Here is a 12,468-nt window from a genome sequence, read left to right as displayed (position 1 = left end):
AATAGGAAAATAACTATCTGTGCACATGCATGTGATAAATAGCCCTACTTTGCCGGCTTCTCTGAACTCCCTTTGACAGGATTTAAATTCTATAAATTATAGTCTGTAGGGCCTAGTACTAGGTCTATTCTAATCTAGTAGGTAACCTCCATACGAATTCGTCTGGAAACGCAATGGGCTATATAGAAACAGTGTTGTTGATAGGCTATATATCCTCCTTCCGTCAATAAAATATCCTGATAGCTAGGGGCCTAAGGTGTCTTGACTTGTCAGTGTCTCACTCACTCACACACGCACACACACGAGAGAGAGAGCGATAGAGAGAGATAAAATGGGCGGTATCTCAGGGTTTGACGTCACATATCTCGGTTTTCACATGGTATGAATGGGTGAACGGGACTAGGCTTTCTCTGCCTTCTACTGTAGACTACAGAGCTAGGGAATAGCAGGTGGCACTGGAACCAGCTTTTCCCACTGGGTTTTATTTCTCGATATAACGGCAGTTGTTGAGGTCGAAATCGACCTGTGATTTCGATTTATTTTTTCCGATACAGTTGAATGTTTTGGATTTTGTATTAGCCCACCAGGACCAGGTTAAGTTATTTTTTTGACAGCTGAAGGAAGACGAGATGGATAAAATAGTGTCCAGACATCTCCCGGTGAATCCAAGGTTTCTACCTATGTCGAATCACTGGGTATTGAAGTCTCTACTGGAGAACCCCATGAAACTACCCCTCCTCCTCCAACAACATGAACAACAACATGAAGGTAAAAATAGCCTACGTTTATTTTATGCTGTTCTATTCTATTCCTTTCTATTCTAGAATATATAAATACTTATCTCAAACTTAAATTGTCTTTATTTTTATAGAGACAATTTGTTTATTTACGTTGTTTATTTATATATTGTATAGTTTATTTATTGTAAAATCTACTTGTATCTATGAACTCGCTTTGCTCCAGATAAATAGCGTAAATAATGCATTTCGAACTATTCCCTAAAGGCCTATAGCCAACATTCATTTTAGAAATCTTCGATCAAATTGATAATGATTTGCTTCAGCGTCCTTACCTATCAAAATACAGGCATATGGATATAGTTCATGTAAAGTTACTATATACTTGTGTGCCTGTCTGTATGTGCCCAAACCGGTTCCACTAGTAGGCCTACAGTAGCTATGCTTTCTGATATTAGTCACCTGACAACACTTGACAAATTCATTAGCTAGCAATTAACTACCACACTTCTCCTTATTATTCCTACATGAATGTATTGAATTATATAGCTAGCCCAGTGATCAGTGATGTATGTTGATGCAATGGATTGATTGATTGAAAGTATGATCATTTGAGTGATAGTGATGTAACAATAGATACAGTATTGTTATTGAAGTAACGTTATCAAAGCAGGTTTAACTTCTGAATATCAGCTTTCTTTTGCTCCTCAAAACCAGTTATCCAAACCAGTTAACCCTGAAGATGAGCTGCTGCATACCATAGAGGATACTTTAGTCTCCCAAATAACAGATACAATAAATAGATGCTGCACTTTCAATACTAGCATACCAGCCTCACGATTGTGCAGCACTTTATTTTACTGTACTGTTTCTGTAATCTAATTTCTGTACCTCAAAGTAAAGCGCTACCATTGTCTGAATAGATGAGCGTTGTTTTTTCGGTGTTTTGGTACTTACTGTGGACCCCCCCCCCCCAACCCCCCAATGTTCTCTTTAGGATTTGAGAAGGAGCAAGAGAAGGAGAAGAAGTTGGATGAGGAGAGGAGTGCCCCACAGTCAGCCTTCCTTGGCCCCACGCTGTGGAACAAGACTCTCCCTTACGATGGAGACAACTTCCAGCTGGAGTACATGGATCTGGACGAGTTCCTGACGGAAAACGGCCTCCCCTCTGAACTCGCCTCCTCCACCCACCCCAACCAGTACCAATCACAATCCCAGCACCAGACGTCAATCATGTCACAAGCCCTGCCCTCGGTGATCGACCTCAGCAACCATGCCAGCGCATCAACGTCCGTACACACAAGCATGGGTGCACAGAACTGTCTCCCTAGCCTCGCCAGAGCAGGTGTGTAAAACACACACACATCAACACACACAGGGGAAAAAGGATAACACCCACATTCTCTGTTTGTCTGGACATGGAACATCTGAAAGACAATTCTAGCTCATATAATACAATATCAATCACAGCTCAGGAAGAATAGAGTAGGACTACTTTATTAGGTTTCTTAGAAGAGGCCTCAAACCCAGAATGGAAAAGGTGTGAAATTCAGATGTTGTGATGACGTGACCCGTGAGTGTGTGTGTGTGTTTCCTCTGTCTATGACCCTAATCGAAAAGTTGCGTGTTCGAATCCTCAAGCCGACAAGGTGAAACATCTGCCGATGTGCCCTTGAGCAAGGCACTTACCCCTAATTGCTCCAGGCTCGCTGTTGAAAATGGCAGACCCTGGCCGTGACCCCATTAGCTCAACTAATTAGTGTACTGTTCTGTTTTTTAGTCACTAATTTTAAGCACTTCTGTTTTGATTGGCAGGTCTTAGACACTTCTGAAAAACATAGATTTCCTTGTCTTGATTTAAGTGAAATCTTCACCCTGTAGGTCAAATCTCTCACTTTACATCCCTTCAGCTAATTAGTGTAATGTTCTGTTCCAGATTCACTCATTTGAAGTACTTCTGTTCTGAGAGGCAGCTATTGATTAGTAGGTTCTGAGAGGCAGGTGTTGATTAGCAGGTTCTGAGAGGCAGGTGTTGATTAGCAGGTTCTGAGAGGCAGCTGTTGATTAGTACGTTCTGAGGGGCAGCTGTTGGTTAGCAGATTCTGGGGCAACTGTTGATCATCAGGTTTTGAAAGGCAGCTGTTGATTAGCAGGTTCTGAGGGGCAGGTTCTGATGGGCAGCTGTTGATTAGCAGGTTCTGAGAAGCAGCTGTTGATTAGCAGGTTCTGAGGGGCAGGTTCTGAGGGGCAGCTGTTGATTAGCAGGTTCTGAGAGGCAGCTGTTGATTAGCAGGTTCTGAGGGGCAGGTTCTGAGGGGCTGCTGTTGATTAGCAGGTTCTGAGGGGCAGCTGTTGATTAATAGGTTCTGAGAGGCAGCTGTTGATTAATAGGTTCTGAGAGGCAGCTGTTGATTAGCAGGTTCTGAGAGGCAGCTGTTGACTAGCAGGTTCTGAGAGGCAGCTGTTGACTAGCAGGTTCTGAGAGGCAGCTGTTGACTAGCAGGTTCTGAGAGGCAGCTGTTGACTAGCAGGTTCTGAGAGGCAGCTATTGATAGCTGTTGACTAGCAGGTTCTGAGAGGCAGCTGTTGATTAGCAGATTCTGAGAGGCAACTGTTGATTAGCAGGTTCTGAGAGGCAGCTGTTGACTAGCAGGTTCTGAGAGGCAGCTGTTGAGTAGCAGGTTCTGAGGGGCAGCTGTTGATTAACAGATTCTGAGAGGCAACTGTTGATTAGCAGATTCTGAGAGGCAACTGTTGATTAGCATGTTCTGAGAGGCAGCTGTTGACTAGCAGGTTCTGAGGGGCAGCTGTTGATTAACAGGTTCTCTACACACACAGTTCTAATAAAGCATACGTTGCCTTCTCGTGATTTATGAAATCTTCACACTGGGGCTGGTAGTCATATATTTCTGTACATCCCAGTACATCTGAGCTGAACTACGTATAGATCTATCTACATTGCATTCGGAAAGTATTCAGACCCCTACACTTTTTCCACATTTTGTTACGTTACAGCCTTATTCTTATATGGATTAAATATGTTTTTTTTTCTTATTAATCTACACACAATACCTCATAATGACAAAGTAAAAACAGGTTTTTATAATAATAATAAAAAAATATTTATTTACATATTTATTTAAACCTTTGCTATGAGACTCAAAATTGAGCTCAGGTACATCCTGTTTTCATTGATCATCCTTAAGATGTTTCTACAACTGGTTGGAGTCCACCTGTGGTAAATTCAATTGATTGGACATGATTTGGAAAAGCACACACCTGTTTATATAAGGTCCCACAGTTGAAAGTGCATGGCAAAACAAAAACCAAGCCATGAGGTCGAAGGAATTGTCCGTAGAGCTCCGAGACAGGATTGTGTCAAGGCACAGATCTGGAGAAGGGTTCCAAAACATTTATGCAGCATTGAAGGTCCCCAAGAACACAGTGGCCTTCATCATTCTTAAATATAATAAGTTTTGAACCACCAAGACACTTCCTAGATCTGGCCGCCCGGCCAAACTGAGCAATCGTGGGAGAAGGGCCTTGGTCAGGGAAGTGACCAAGAACCAGATGGTCACTCTGACGGAGCGCCAGAGTTCCTCTGTGGAGATGAGAGAACCTTCCAGAAGGACAACCATCTCTGCAGCACTCCACTAATCAGGCCTTTGTGGTAGAGTGGCCAGACGGAAGCCGCTCCTCAGTAAAAGGCACATGACAGCCCACTTGGAGTTGGCCAAAAGGCACCTGAAGGACTCTGAAACAAGATTCTCTGGTTTGACGAAACCAAGATTAAACTCTTTGGCCTGAATGCCAAGCGTCACGTCTAGAGGGAACCAGGCAGTGCTCATCACCTGGCCAATACCATCCCTACGGTGAAACATGGTGGTGGCAGCATCATGCTGTGGGGATGTTTTTCAGCGGCAGGGACCAGGAGACTAGTCAGGATTGAGGAAAAAATTTGTAGAGAAAGATACAGAGAGATCCTTGATGAAAACCGTCGCCAGAGCCCTCAGGACCTCAGACTGGGGCGAAGGTTCAACTTCCAACAGGACAACGACCCTAAGCACGCAGCCAAGACAAGGCAAGAGTGGTCTCTGAATGTCCTTGAGTGGCCCAGCCAGAGCCCGGACTTGAACCCGATCCCGGACTTGAACCCGATCGAACATCTCTGGAGAGACCTGAAAATAGCTGTGCAGCGACTCTCCCCATCCAACCTGACAGAGCTTGAGAAGATCTGCAGAGAAGAATTGGAGAAACTCCCAAAATAGCGGTGTGCCAAGCATGTAACGTCCCAAGAAGACTCAAGGCTGTAATCGCTGCCAAAGGTGCTTCAACGAAGTACTGAGTCTGAATACTCAAGTAAATGTGATATTTCCGTTTTTTTATTATTATTAATGTGCAAAAAATGTCTTAACCTGTTTTTGGTTTGTCATTATGGGGTATTGTGTAGATTGATGAGAGGAAAAAACGATTCAATCCATTTTAGAATAAGGCTGTAACGTAACAAGTTTTGTGAATGCACTGTATATGTCTCAGGCAGCATCAGTGTAATTCATCTCGTCCACCAGCTGTCGCTCTCTCTGGTAGCAATTGAGCCTGGGGACGAGGTTAGATAGGTAAGTATTTAAGCCTTGGACAAATAAGCCCTGTCCGAGCCAGAACAGCCCATAGGGACAGGGACCTGTCTCCTGTTTCTGTAGTGTGAGGCAGCTTGATGTACAAGTAAACCCCCTGGACAGGTCACTAGTTATAGTGTGAAGGCTATAAGGTTCTCTATACAACTATTCTATCTCGGCTCCGGTTAGGGAAGGGCCTAGTCGTCACATCAGGTTCAGATTGAGGTTGAGATGTCATTTGAACACTGAAAAGGAGCAGGGGCCTCTGGCACTATCGCTTTCGCCCATCTCACACCAGCTGGCCTCCAGCCTCAAGCTCACTCAATGCAAATCTATACTTACATGCATAATGCTTGTGTAAGGACAGTGGTCAGAGGCAGATGAATACAGACCTATAATATAAATCCTGTCCACATAACCATTTTCGAACTAGTGTGTTTCTGTCCAGTAGTTGGTTCAGAGTTTATTCTGGATGTGAATTGGAGGGGGAAGACGAGGGGTGAGTACTAGAGGTTTCACAGACTGGCAAACTTTGGTTTAGGTTGTGTGTTAGCTTTGTGTCTTCCGCCCCCCAGTGGTTGCAGTTTGTCACTACTACTGGATACATTACAATAACAGTGTGACTATTCATGGTGCAAGGAATAAAAACGCACTACTTTCACCTTGTCAGATTGATTTTTGTCAAGTTGAACTTTTATCATGAATGTCTTCAGAATAGTGTACCAAACCGCCAACCAACCCCCCCCCCCCCCCCCCCCGCCCCCCCCACCAAAAATATGTTTTGGTAATTTCTCTAATTCTATCAAATACATTTCTATAACCTACTTCCATGTATCTAACACCCTTCTGTCCTCCTACTCTCCCTCACCAGCCCTGCCGTCCAGAAACACTCCCAGCCCCATCGACCCAGAGTCCATCCAGGTGCCGGTGAGCTATGTGCCTGACCCCGCTGACTTGGTTTTGTCCAGCGTACCAGGACAGGAGATGTTCGACCCCCGCAAACGCAAGTTCGCTCCCGAGGAGCTCAAACCACAGCCCATGTTCAAGAAGGCCCGCAAGGTGTTATTGCCAGATGACATGAAGGTATGTGTGTGTGTCTCTGTGTGTGTGCGTGTGTATGTCACGTCTCCTAATCTATCAGATTATTTTGCGCTGTGTTATCCTTGATTATGAAACAGCCATCTTCTGGCCATCTTCTGTTATTGATGAATAGATGATTCATAAATAATAATCACAGTGAGTGAATGGCATATAGTTAGTGTAGTAGTCCATAGTGTGTAGTAGACCATAGTGTGTAGTAGACTATAGTGTGTAGCAGACTATAGTGTGTAGCAGACTATAGTGTGTAGTAGACTATAGTATGTAGTAGACTATAGTGTGTAGTTAGTGTAGTAGACTATAGTGTGTAGTAGACTATAGTGTGTAGTTAGTGTGGTAGACTATATTGTGTAGCTGACTATAGTGTGTAGTAGACTATAGTGTATAGTTAGTGTAGTAGACTATAGCGTGTTGTAGACCATAGCGTGTTGTAGACTATAGCGTTTTGTAGACTATAGCATTTTGTAGACTATAGCGTGTTGTAGACTATAGCGTGTTGTAGACCATAGCGTATTGTAAACTATAGCGTGTTGTAGACTATAACGTTTTGTTTTGTAGACTATAGCGTGTTGTAGACTATAGCGTGTTGTAGACCATAGCCTGTTGTAGACTATAGCGTTTTGTAGACTATAGCGTGTTGTAGACTATAGCGTGTTGTAGACTATAGAGTTTTGTTTTGTAGACCATAGCGTGTTGTAGACCATAGCGTGTTGTAGACTATAGCGTTTTGTAGACTATAGCGTGTTGTAGACCATAGCGTGTTGTAGACTATAGCGTTTTGTAGACTATAGCGTGTTGTAGACTATAGCGTTTTGTAGACTATAGCGTGTTGTAGACCATAGCGTGTTGTAGACTATAGCGTTTTGTAGACTATAGCGTGTTGTAGACTATAGCGTGTTGTAGACTATAGCGTATTGTAGACTATAGCGTGTTGTAGACTATAGCGTGTTGTAGACTATAGCGTTTTGTAGACTATAGCGTGTTGTAGACTATAACGTGTTGTAGACCATAGCGTTTTGTAGACTATAGCGTGTTGTAGACCATAGCGTGTTGTAGACTATAGCGTGTTGTAGACTATAACGTGTTGTAGACTATAGCGTGCTGTAGACTATAGCGTGCTGTAGACTATAGCGTTTTGTAGACTATAGCGTGTTGTAGACCATAGCGTGTTGTAGACCATAGCGTGTTGTAGACCATAGCGTGTTGTAGACTATAGCGTTTTGTAGACTATAGCGTGTTGTAGACTATAGCGTGTTGTAGACTATAGCGTGTTGTAGACCATAGCGTGTTGTAGACCATAGCGTGTTGTAGACTATAGCGTGTTGTAGACTATAGCGTGTTGTAGACTATAGCGTTTTGTAGACAATAGCGTGTTGTAGACTATAGCGTGTTGTAGACTATAGCGTGTTGTAGACCATAGCGTGTTGTAGACCATAGCATGTTGTAGACTATAGCGTTTTGTAGACTATAGCGTGTTGTAGACTATAGCGTGTTGTAGACTATAGCATGTTGTAGACTATAGCGTGTTGTAGACCATAACGTTTTGTAGACTATAGCGTGTTGTAGACTATAGCATGCTGTAGACTATAGTGTGTAGTACACTCTAGTGTGTAGTTAGTGTAGTAGACTATAGCGTGTTGTAGACTATAGCGTGTTGTAGACTGTAGCGTTTTGTAGACTATAGCGTGTTGTAGACTGTAGCGTGTTGTAGACTATAGCGTGTTGTAGACTGTAGTGTGTTGTAGACTGTAGCGTGTTGTAGACTATAGCGTGTTGTAGACTATAGCGTGTTGTAGACTATAGCGTGTTGTAGACTATAGCGTGTTGTAGACTGTAGCGTGTTGTAGACTGTAGCGTGTTGTAGACTGTAGCGTGTTGCAGACTATAGCGTGTTGTAGACTATAGCGTGTTGTAGACTATAGCGTGTTGTAGACTATAGCGTGTTGTAGACTATAGCGTGTTGTAGACTATAGCGTGTTGTAGACCATAGCGTTTTGTAGACCATAGCGTTTTGCAGACTATAGCGTGTTGTAGACTATAGCGTGTTGTAGACTATAGCGTGTTGTAGACTATAGCGTGTTGTAGACTGTAGCGTGTTGTAGACTGTAGCGTGTTGTAGACTGTAGCGTGTTGTAGACTATAGCGTGTTGTAGACTATAGCGTGTTGTAGACCATAGCGTTTTGTAGACTATAGCGTGTACACACAGAGCCATCAACTCTGGTTTGTTTGACCACCACACTGCTTTATCTCTCTCTCTCACTAGCTGCTTCCATCAGCTCTCGTCTGACCCTGACCCTATTTGCACCCTTCCCATTGGTCAGATCTGACCTAAGGGGTGTGGTCCAGATAAAAGGCTTAGCTGTTCTTGTGTTCATCCCAAGAACACCCTGTGTGATTAATCTCTCTCTCTCTCTCTCTCTCTCTCTCTCTCTCTCTCTCTCTCTCTCTCTCTCTTTCTCTCTCTCTTTCGCTCTCCCGCTCTTTCTTTCTCTCTCTTTCTTTCTTTCTCTCTCTTTCTTTCTTTCTTTCTTTCTCTCTCTCTTTCTTTCTTTCTCTCCTCTGTCAGACTAAGGGGATTTGCCTTTTTTTCACATAAAGGTGTATCCATGCATGGCTTTAGGCCAGTAATGAATTGACTGAAAGCTGATTGTGTGGCCATACAAAGGTTATGGGAAAACTCCTCTAGCTGCCAGACCGAGAGGGGGGGTTATTTTCTAATGGGAGAGATCTGTCTCTGACAGTTAACATATGGGTGTGTTTGATTTTTTTGGTTTTGGACATTTGTAGTTTAGGCACCTGTTTTCAACACAGAAATAAGTAAATAAAAAGTTGTCTAAAGCTACCAGTCCAGTTAACACGATTATATCAAATATGTGATAATTTTTTAAATAATCATATTGCTCATCGGTAGTGTATAATTAAGCAATAAGGCCCTGGGGTGTGTTATATGGCCAATATACCACGGCTAAGGGCTGATCTTCGTAGCGGCGCAACGTGTATAAACTGGTTACCAACGTAATTAGAGCAGTAAAACTAAATGTTTTGTCATACCCGTGGTATATGATCTGATATACCATGGCTGTCAGCCAATCAGCATTCATGGCTTGAATCACCCAGTGTATAATTAAGTACATTTCCCCTCTTTTAATACCCACTCTCTTCCCTTGCTCCTCTCGAGCAGGATGACAGGTATTGGGTGAGGCGTAAGAAGAACAACGTGGCTGCCAAGAGGTCACGTGATGCCCGTCGACTCAAAGAAAACCAGATCGCCATCCGAGCAGGTTTCCTGGAGAAGGAGAACTCTGCCCTGAAAATGGAGGTGGCCGATCTGAGGAGAGAGCTTGGGCGCACAAAGAACATTGTGGCCGAGTACCAGGCCACACAGGGCCCTCTGTAATGGGACTGAGACAGAATACACTCACAAACATGGAGAATACACACACACGCACGCACGCACACATACACACACCCGGCCCTGTTGCCCAGGCCCTCATTCATCCCTGAACACCCCCAGAAGCATGAGGTTGAGAGGCTAAGCTTACACCTGTCTGAGGCCACCACCCGATCCATGTCATCCCTGCCCGAAAACTGCCCCCACACACAACCTAGGAACTGCCTCCTACCATCTCACAGCTCGTATCAAGAGATTGAAGGACAAAATGATTTAGGCTCAGTAGCACATTTCTACTCATTTTCTATACAATATATTTCATCCTCATCCATGTCTCTCTGTGATTGGCCCTTGTGAGGGAAAGCGGGTAACTTTCTGTACCGTCTATGAGTAAGAAAAGTAATGGGTTTATTTCATTTCCGATCTGTTTGTTTATCATTTGGTTCTTTTATTTCTGATGTAGTGTATCTGTCCACACATGGCTTTTACTGTGGTGTTTTACCTTCTTATTAATATGTATGTTAAATCTCATGTTACCTACCCTCCTCCCACTCCCTCTTGATCCATAACGTCTGCTATTGTCTGTGAATGATCTTGTGTAAATGGTTGCTTCGGTTTTCTATGGTTTCCAATACTGTAAATGTCAGTTTTAGATGTCTCCCCTGACGTTACCTGTCCCACTTTATCCACCTTCCCTCCCTGTCTTTTTCTCCATCAGATATAAGCTGTTTCTAATGTGTAAAGAATCACTGCAATGCTCATACTCTAAAACCTCTCCCATGCCTACATACCGCTAGCCTGGGTATCCTACTGTTTCTGCATTAAGCAACGGCACGTTGTTGCCTTAGTGAGGCAACAACATGTCAGATAAAGCAGAGACAGACCGGCCTCCGGGCTACTATGATGTCATCATTCTCATGTTCTTCTTATAGCAGTGTTATGTATAACAAAGGTTTGTTTCTAGTTCCTTGTCACCAGATCACTCTGTTGTACAGAACAAGTTTGGGAAGCTACAGCAATAAGGCTCTTGGTCTCCTCTCTACCAAGCCGACTGTCACAGACACGCATGAAACGGCCCTCTTTATTTTAGCACGCGCCCAATTTGTAATTGCTTTTATTAGTTCATATTAATGATATTTATGTCTTTACATAAAAATCAGGCATGTTTCTATTTGTTGTTCAAGCATTCAAATGTGAACATTATCAGCATCTGTGCAGTAGGCAATAGTTGTTATTGTGTTCTTTTTCTTTTCTCAAGCATGACTTCTCTGTGTCAGGTTCTTGTCTACAGAGGTACGGTGTCCATATTAGGACTGCCGACGTTGAAAGAATTCCCACTGAGAATGAGGCTGTCCTAATATGAACACCGTACAGATCCTCTCCCCATGACCCAATGAGAGATGAATGTAACAGATGTACTACTGTATATAACAAATGTACACAGTTGACGTTGGGCAAATGAATGGTGTTGCCTATACAGTACTGTTGAATATACCCACATCACTTTATATATCTCTTTACTACAGACCAAAAGATTACACTATAGAAAATATATGTTAATATATTAAAGGTTTTGTTGTTTATACAAAGAATTCTTGTTTTTGTACAGTATTTCTTTCCCTACATATATCTCCTGTGTATTAAAAAAATTAACTATGTATATTCAGAACTTGTTCACTTCTACCGATGCTGTTCCTCAGATACTTTGTATGGGCATTACTCAAGACAACATTACAAATAAACTGACAGGCTGTTTTACAGACCATATGAAAGTGTAGTCAGTCTCACCCTTTTACCCCTCTCGCCCAGCACAGACAATCTCAAAACGGTTTGCTGTTTTCGTTTTGAAAAGTTTTGTATGTTTCGTTGCGTTGTTTATTTGGTTTGCAGAAGCAGACGCTCTGTAGTCTAAGAGGAAAATTGATATTGGCATCCCTTTTTAAATTTTATTTGTATTGTATGTATGTTTTGGCATAGAAGAAAGTCAAATCCCAACAACAAGCACTTATGTTATGTCTCTTCTTAATTTGTCCCTTTTGTGTGATTATTCCTAATTTCCTCTTGGTGTAGGGTTCACTAGACAGAATACTTATATGCTGATATGTTCAAATCTGTGTTTTTCCAAATATTTCTCCCTTGTCTTTTGTTTGTTTTCATGATCAAAATAAAACTGTTGAAATCATCTGCTAGTTATGTGTTCTTTCTGCTGATAAAACAATGGTGGGGTTTATTTGATTTATTTTAATTTTATTTCACCTTTATTTAACCAGGTAGGCTAGAAGAGAACAAGTTCTCATTTACAACTGCGACCTGACCAAGAATAAAGCAAAGCAGTTCAACACATACAACAAACATACAGTCAATAATACAATAGAAAAAGTCTATATACAGTGTGTGCAAATGAGGTAAGGTAAGGGAGGTAAGGCAATAAATAGGCCATGGTGGCGAAGTAATTACAATATACCAATTAAACACTGGAGTGATAGATGTACATAAGATGAATGTGCAAGTAGAGATACTGGGGTGCAAAGGAGCAAGATAAATAAATAAATACCGTATGGGGATGAGGTAGTTGGATGGGCTGTTTACAGATGGGCTATGTACAGGTGCAGTGATCTGTGAGAT

At 42.5% G+C, this 12,468-nt stretch overlaps 1 protein-coding gene across 1 annotated transcript; it reads left to right on the top strand.

Annotated features, from left to right (window-relative positions):
• Positions 1-356: 356 nt before the first annotated feature.
• Positions 357-12,025, top strand: LOC129828644 (hepatic leukemia factor-like). The gene is made up of 4 exons (XM_055889740.1): positions 357-768; positions 1,735-2,082; positions 6,225-6,436; positions 9,634-12,025. Exons 1-4 carry the CDS (start codon positions 630-632, stop codon positions 9,847-9,849), a joined length of 915 nt encoding a protein of 304 aa, XP_055745715.1. The 5' UTR covers positions 357-629; the 3' UTR covers positions 9,850-12,025.
• Positions 12,026-12,468: the final 443 nt, after the last annotated feature.

Source organism: Salvelinus fontinalis, chromosome 30 (genome assembly GCF_029448725.1).
Source record: "Salvelinus fontinalis isolate EN_2023a chromosome 30, ASM2944872v1, whole genome shotgun sequence".
In the NCBI taxonomy this organism is placed as follows: Eukaryota; Metazoa; Chordata; class Actinopteri; order Salmoniformes; family Salmonidae; genus Salvelinus; species Salvelinus fontinalis.
Note: the sequence above shows the minus strand (reverse complement) of the source record. Positions and strands in the feature narration are given on the sequence as shown.